This window comes from Myotis brandtii, unplaced genomic scaffold (assembly GCF_000412655.1).
Source record: "Myotis brandtii unplaced genomic scaffold, ASM41265v1 scaffold947, whole genome shotgun sequence".
In the NCBI taxonomy this organism is placed as follows: Eukaryota; Metazoa; Chordata; class Mammalia; order Chiroptera; family Vespertilionidae; genus Myotis; species Myotis brandtii.
In genome coordinates this window covers 107,239-114,644 of record NW_005371908.1, presented here as the reverse complement: position 1 = coordinate 114,644, position 7,406 = coordinate 107,239, and the positions used below count along the sequence as shown (strand labels likewise).

Below are 7,406 nucleotides of genomic sequence, written 5' to 3'. Positions count from 1 at the left end.
GGGGCGGGGGTGGGGTGGGGGGAGTGGGAAACTTGGGTGGGAGGCAATGCCAGGACTGTAGAGGGGGCTGGGGCAAGGGCCAGTGTGGTTCTGAGGGGACTGGGATGAGGCTGGCCATGGAGATGGTGTCTGTGATGCCGGACTTCCCCGGTTAAAATCCAGCTCCCACTTGAGAGCTACCGCATGGTTTTCTCCTGTGTTATTATTACTGGACTAAGACGTGTTCAGAATTCACGGGACTGTTGTGATGACTAAATAAGTTGGCGTTGCCCGGCACGTCAGTGTTAGTTATTATCATTGCTGCTGTGACGTGAGGGACAGAGCCAGATGGGAGGTGAAGCCTGGGCTGGTGTGGTTCGAAGCCACAGACTGGAAGTGGACCCCTAGGTGCGATTCCCGCATCGTCACTAACCAGCTCTGTGACCTTGGGCGAGTGCTTAACCTCTCCGGGCCTCAGTTTCTCCACCTGAAATGGGATGATAACACCCACCTCAGAGAGTGTTTTGAAGATTCTAATGATCAAGCATGTGAAGGCTTTGGGACTGTGCCTGGTGTAAGACCAGTACCAGACTACGTCAGCCTCGATGTTCTGGGAGGGCACAGGAGGCCGGCAGAGACGAGGCCGCTGTGATCGGAGCACAGGAGACTGGTTTGGTCCTGTGGGGCCTCAGGGGCCAGCAGTTCAGGAAACACTTCAAGTGCACACATGGGTGGGTGGGAGGCAGGGGTCAGAGAACTGGGATGGCTCAGGGGCCAGAGGATGCCCAGCCCACACCTGAGCAACCAGTCTCTCCGTTCTGGAGAAAGCAGAGCTAGTTCTGGGTCCTCACTCTCCCCTCGCCCCCTGCCCCCCTCCCCAGGAGACTTTGCCTACAACATGGATCAGGACAACGCTCGTGTCGGCGACGAGTTCATGCGTCTCATTGAACCTGTGGCTGCCAGCCTCCCATACATGACATGCCCTGGGAATCATGAGGAACGCTAGTAAGGGCCAGGGGCTTCGGGGTGGGCATGGGCCTGGCCAATGAGAACAGATAGGTCCTTTATAGTGTTTCACCTTAGTCCCTCATACTGCAGCCACTCCTTTGTGGTAGTGAGAGGAGAGGAGGGATGGTCTGGGAGCCAGACTTGACCTCAGGGTCCTCAGGAGGTGGGTGGATGGGGCACCCAGACCCTCCCCCCATCCTTTTACTTCCTTTTATCCAGCAACTTCTCTAACTACAAGGCTCGCTTCAGCATGCCCGGAAACAATGAGGGCCTGTGGTACAGGTAACCTGGGGAGGGGGGAGGGAAGGGAGCACTGGGGGACTGACCTTGCTGCCCTAAAGGATGGGAGATGTAGCACAGACCCTATCTCTGATCCCTGCCTTTTGACCCCTCAGCTGGGATCTGGGCCCTGCGCACATCATCTCCTTCTCCACCGAAGTATATTTCTACCTCCACTACGGCCGCCACCTGGTAGAGAGACAGTTTCACTGGCTGGAGAGAGACCTCCAGGTAACTGGGTGGAGGTCCCTGTCACCTCTTGGACCTGCCTCCCCTCCCCTCCTACTCCCACCTCTCACGCTGGCCCTTCTCTCTAGAAAGCCAATAAGAACCGGGCAGCCCGGCCGTGGATCATCACCATGGGTCACCGGCCCATGTACTGTTCCAATGCGGATGTGGATGACTGTACGTGGCATGAAAGCAAGGTGAGGACCCCTCCCTGGGCAGGGTGCTGAGAGCCAGGAGGGGACCTGCCCGGATCATTCCTCACTCTTTGCTCCTCCTGCCCAGGTTCGAAAAGGCCTCTTCGGCAAGTTATTTGGATTAGAGGATCTTTTCTACAAATACGGTAAGTGACTCGGGGGCCGGGAAGTGCTCCCTGGCCCCAGTCCCACCCTCAACCTGGATGCAGGGGCCTGACCCCCACTTGCTCTGTCTCAGGGGTCGACCTGCAGCTGTGGGCTCATGAGCACTCGTACGAACGACTGTGGCCAATTTACAACTACCAGGTGAGGTTCAGGGAGGGCTGAGGGCTGCTGTCAAGGGACCCTACTGAGACCCTCTGGTCTGGTCTGGTATGACTCACCCCTCTTCCTTGTCCCCTTCTCCAGGTATTTAACGGCAGCCGAGAGATGCCCTACACCAACCCTCGAGGCCCTGTCCACATCATCACAGGATCCGCTGTGAGCAGGGCGGCAAAGGGTGCCTCTGGCTTCTCTCCTGTTGCTATTTATGGAGGGTTGAACTTGTACCAGCTGGGGTGCTGCATGCTTCATACAGTCACTATCACTAACTCAGCCTAGCAACATGCTCACTGTACAGATGTGAAAACAGAGGCTCAGACAGTAAAATACTCATTGACAGTCACAAGTTCAGTAGGTGGCAGGGGTTGGGCACTTGCCCAGGTCGACTGGATGGATCCACAGGCAGAGGGCTTATTATTATTATTACTAGAGGTCTGGTGCATGGATTCGTGCACATTGAAAGGACATTAATTAGAAGAAATATTTTAGAGGCCAGGGAGGGACCACAGGAGACTGGCCGGCCAGGAGGGACGGAAGGAGGGCTCCAGGGTGTGTCTGGCCCTTCTCGCCCAGTCCCGATTGGCCGGACCCCAGCAGCAAGCTAACCTACCAGTTGAAGTGTCTGCCCCCTGGTGGTCAGTGCACGTCATAGCAACTGGTCAAACGGTTGAACAAATGGTTGGACACTTAGCATATTAGGCTTTTATTATATAGGATTGTGATTGAACTCCAGACTTCATTCACATTCCACCCCTTTGTCACTAATGGCCTATTTCTGTTCTAGAAGCCAACATTGTATGTAGTTATTGTGTCTTCTTAGTCTCCTCCAATCTGTCACAGTCCCTCAGTCTTTCCTTTTCTTTCATCATTCACATATTTGCAGACCCTTGTGTTTTGCAGAATGCCCTCAGTTTGGGTTTATTTAACATTTTCTCATGCTGAGATTCAGGTATGCATTTTGGGCAAGACGATCACAGAGGTGCTGTCATGTCCTCTCAGCGCATCAGACCAGGGAGTATGGGATGTCAGTGTGTCTCTACCCTGGAGGGGTTTCTCTGAATCACCAGCTTAAGGAAGTATCTGCTGGGTTCTCCACCATAAAGTTATTATATCTCCCTTTTAAATTAATAAACATCTTGGGGGAGATCCTTTTAGACCATGCAAATGTCTTGTTTCTCCTCAAACTTTCATGTATACATGTGTATATATGACTGTCAGTGGATCTTGCCTGCAACAATTAACACTGTGGTCTTCTCCTGGGATCTTCCAGTTCCCTCCTTCCTCCTAGACTTATTATAATCCTCTTGTGAGGAAGCGCTGTCCCTCTGCCTCACTTATTTGGTTAGTTAGCTATTGATTTATACCGAAGTGGACTCATGGGTAATTATTTCATTCTGTGCGCTATGATCCAATGCTATTGACTCTGTTGCTGCTCAGGTTGCTCCAGCTCTGGCCACTGGGAACTCTTCAGGTCAGTCCCCTGTCCTTTCGACGGGAGCACTTCCTTACTCTTTGGCACTATAAGGTGCTCAGGATCATCTTGTGGTTCCCCTGCCCCCACCTTGGACTCAGTCACTTCTGCAAGGAGAGAGGCTCATTTTATTTATTTTATTTTATTATTATTTTTTCATGGTGAAAATGAGATTTTTAACAACACTCTCGAGAGCGGGTGCCCATTGTACAGGAACACCGAGAGGCTCATTTTAAAAGCTGATTCTTACAAATTAGTAAGAGCCTCTGGTGATAAAAATTCAAACAGTACAGGGGTCAGGAGGTGAACACCAGCCATCTACACCCCTTCTTACTCCCACTCTCAGTTGTTCCCTCTCTTGCTAGCATTTAGAATGTTCTCTGCATGTACAAGTAATTGTCTACATAGAAATGTGTTACTACATCACCCACTTTTAAAAAAATATATTTTTCTTTATTGATTTCAGAGAGGAAGGGAGAGGGAGAGAGAGAGACAGAAACATCAATGATGAGAGAGAATCATTGATCAGCTGCCTCCTGAACGCCCCCTACTGGGGATCGAGCTCACAACCCGGGCATGTGCCCTTGGCCAGAATTGAACCTGGGACCCTCCAGTCCGCAGGCTAACGCTCTATACACTGAGCCAAACCGGCTAGGGCTATATCACCCACTTTTTAAAAACAACTTGGATCACACTTCATACCTTTGCAGTTCTCAACCTTGGTGCCTGTTAGAATACCTGAGAGGTTTTAAAACTCCTATGACTGGGCCCTACCCCAAACCAAACACCAGAACCTTCTAAGGATGGGCCCTGGTGATACACACCTGAGTAGTCACTCCAGGAGCAGGAAACAGAACGCAATCATCACCAGAGGCTCCTCAGGCCCATAGGCGGTCGCTATTCTGATCTTTATTAGCACAGATTAGTTTTTCTCTAAATTAGAATTTTGAAATGATTTCACATGTATAGGAAAGTTGCAAAAAATAATACAAAGACTTTCCATATCCCCTTGACCAAGATTTCCCAATGTGAACATTTAACCATACTTGTTTGAATCTCTCTCTATGTATACATGTGTATATATGCACATATATACATTTTATTATTATTTTCAGATCCAGTGAAGAATACGTTTCAGAAATTATGCCCCTGTCCCTCTCTGTCTGTCTTTCCTAAAAAACAAGGACATTATCTTATCTCTTATCATTACAGTGTAATAATCAAATTCAAGTAGTTAACCTTGATAAAATACTATTACTACCTGATCCACAGAGCTTATTCAAATTTAGCCATTCGTCCCATTCCTGTCCTTTAAATCAAAGCAAAGAATTTTTCTGGCCCAGAATCTAGTCTAAAATCACATGTTCTATTTCGGTGTCTTGTCTCTTTAGCTTCCTTTAATCGGAAACATTTCCCTACTCTGTCTTCATTTTTCATGACCTTGAAAAATTTGAAGAGTATGGCAAAATCATTTTGTAGAACATACCTCAATCTGGGTTTGTTTGATGTTTGCTCAGGTAGATGGAAGTTAATCCCTTTTTGATAAGAATACACAAAATTGATACCGCGTTCTCAGGACGTCCTCCTAGGAGGCACGTGGTATCTCTTTAACCCCTTTAAGCCTCAGTTTCCCATCTTGTAGATGTGGTAGGGAACGGTCTCATTACTGATGGTGTTCATTCTGATCACTTCGTTAAGGTGTGTCTGCTGGCCTCTCCACCATAGTCCTCTCCCCGCTCTTTTTAATTAACAAGTGTGTCCTGGAGAGATACTTTGAGACTATGCAAATATCATGTTATACCTCAAACTTTCACCACTAGTTAGTTTTACCATCTAGTGATAATTCTTGCTTCAGTCAGTTATTATAATGATGGCTGCAAATGGTAATTTTTTTGAGCTCCCTCACTCACCTGGCATATTCTCCTGTAAGAACGAGCACTTCCTTTTTGGTAATTTTAAAAAGATATCTTGGAGTGTCTACCGTTCAGTGAGGGTTGAGACCCTCCAATTTCTTCTGCTTTGCAATTGCATTTTCCCTTTAATGATACATCCTGGCCCCTTTCTCTATCACCCTGCTTTGTAATGGTTGTGCTATAATTTACTTAACTGACCCACTGATGGGCACTTGGTGGCTTCCAGCTCGGGGCTTTTACAGAAAACGCTGCAGTGGACAGTGCCATACGGCCATGCACTTTCCAGAAGAACCGGCCAGGATGCCTGGCTGGGTCAAACACGCACGTGTGAGCATTATTGACGTCAAGTTTTAACTGACTTTTTCTCCCTTGGGGGCAGCCTGGCCTGGCAGGTTGTTTCTGCTCCTCTGCGGGTCCCCGCCTGCCCCGGCCGCCCCGGTCTGAACAATTGTCCCTTGCAGGGCTGTGAGGAGCGGCTGACCCGCTTCACCCTCTTCCCGCGGCCTTGGAGCGCCGTGCGGGTGAAGGAGTACGGGTACACGCGGTTGCACATCCTCAACGGGACCCACGTCCACATCCAGCAGGTGTCCGATGACCAGGTCAGTGAGGGGTGCCCGAGTCACCATCCTGAGTAGCCAGGCGCAGCTGAGAACTCTAGAGCCAGGAATCTTGGGTTCAGATCTTGCCTCTGCTACCTACCAGCTAGATGACCTCAAGGAACTTAACTTTGAGCCACAGTTTTCACATCTGCCAAATGGAGATGTTTAATAGTTTCTACCTCACCAGATGATATGGGGTTAAGTGACTTATTATATATAAAGTACTTAAAACAGCTTTTAAAACATGGTAAATTCTATAGCTACTCGTCAACATGAAGCAGGGGAAAGAAAAAGATAGGTGCTGGGCGGTGGGTAAGGGAAGCCAATACCATGTGTGTGTGGTCCGGGTGGCTTCAGGTTAGATGGACCAAATGATCATGCCCACGTTTCTTTATTTTTGTTATTATAATTTTAAAATAATGATAATCACTATGATTTGTTGAGCACCTATTATGTACCAGGTGCTGGGCTAGACACTGTATATTTAGTAGCACTTTAGTCACAACAATCCCATGGGGAGGATTTTCTTTCCATTTTACAGATGAGAGAACTGAGCTCAGAGAGAAGTAATTTTCACCCAGCCGGAGGGTGGCAGAACTGGCATCTGACCCCAAAGACCATGCTCTTTTTATTACACGTAACTACCATTTATTGAGTGGCACATACGCCAGGGCAGGCTGTTGTGCGTATTACTTTTTTCTGTCCTCCCTAGTTTATAGAACATGGAAGTTTGGCTCAGAGTCAGGTCATGTGCATAAGGCCACACAGAGTGGCTGCGCTGGGATTAAAGCGAGGTTTGTCTGACTCCAGGGTTTGTGCTCTAACAGCAATAACCTACATTTACACAGCCCTTTCCAAATCTCATCTCATTCCCACCACATCTACAAGGTAGATGCTATTACTATCATCTTGCAGATAAGGAAAATGGAGGCTCAGAGAGATCTAGCAAATTGCCCAAGGTCACACAGCACATCGGAGGCAAAGCTGGCATTTGAACCCAGGCTACTTGGCTCCAGAGTCTAGGCCTTCAGTCCTTATGTCATCTTTTTTGTTACTTGCAGGATGGAAAGATTGTGGATGATGTATGGCTGGTGAGACCCCTGCTCCACCGGATGATGTACCTCTAGGGATGGGGCGACTCTGAGCCTTGCGGCCTATGTAACCGGACACCACCCAAGCCCGGCTGGGGAGTCAGGGCAGGCCTCGACTCCTCTGCCTTCCTGAGGGCCCATGTGGATGAATGCAGCCCTGAGGGGGCTGGGCAGCTCTCCCCTCCTGGAGAGGTGGGGGTCCCCAGCGGCTGTGTTCGAAGGGCAGTTGCAGACACAGACAGACACAGACGCACAGGTGGGTGGCACAGCCCTGCCCCCTGCTGCATAGCACTGACTGGGCTGATGCCCGCAGGGCCTCGGGA

General features: G+C 49.2%; 1 protein-coding gene across 1 annotated transcript in view; it reads left to right on the top strand.

The window, feature by feature from the left end:
* Positions 1 to 7,180, top strand: part of LOC102259108 (iron/zinc purple acid phosphatase-like protein) — a 14,185-nt gene extending 7,005 nt beyond the window's left edge. The window contains exons 4-12 of the mRNA XM_005885962.2: positions 861 to 984; positions 1,207 to 1,269; positions 1,383 to 1,497; positions 1,584 to 1,691; positions 1,777 to 1,834; positions 1,927 to 1,994; positions 2,097 to 2,168; positions 5,855 to 5,992; positions 7,054 to 7,180. Coding sequence (XP_005886024.1) covers positions 861 to 984; positions 1,207 to 1,269; positions 1,383 to 1,497; positions 1,584 to 1,691; positions 1,777 to 1,834; positions 1,927 to 1,994; positions 2,097 to 2,168; positions 5,855 to 5,992; positions 7,054 to 7,119 — 812 coding nt within the window. The 3' untranslated portion in view covers positions 7,120 to 7,180. The remainder of the gene's footprint in view (positions 1 to 860; positions 985 to 1,206; positions 1,270 to 1,382; positions 1,498 to 1,583; positions 1,692 to 1,776; positions 1,835 to 1,926; positions 1,995 to 2,096; positions 2,169 to 5,854; positions 5,993 to 7,053) is intronic.
* The last annotated feature ends 226 nt before the right edge of the window (positions 7,181 to 7,406 follow it).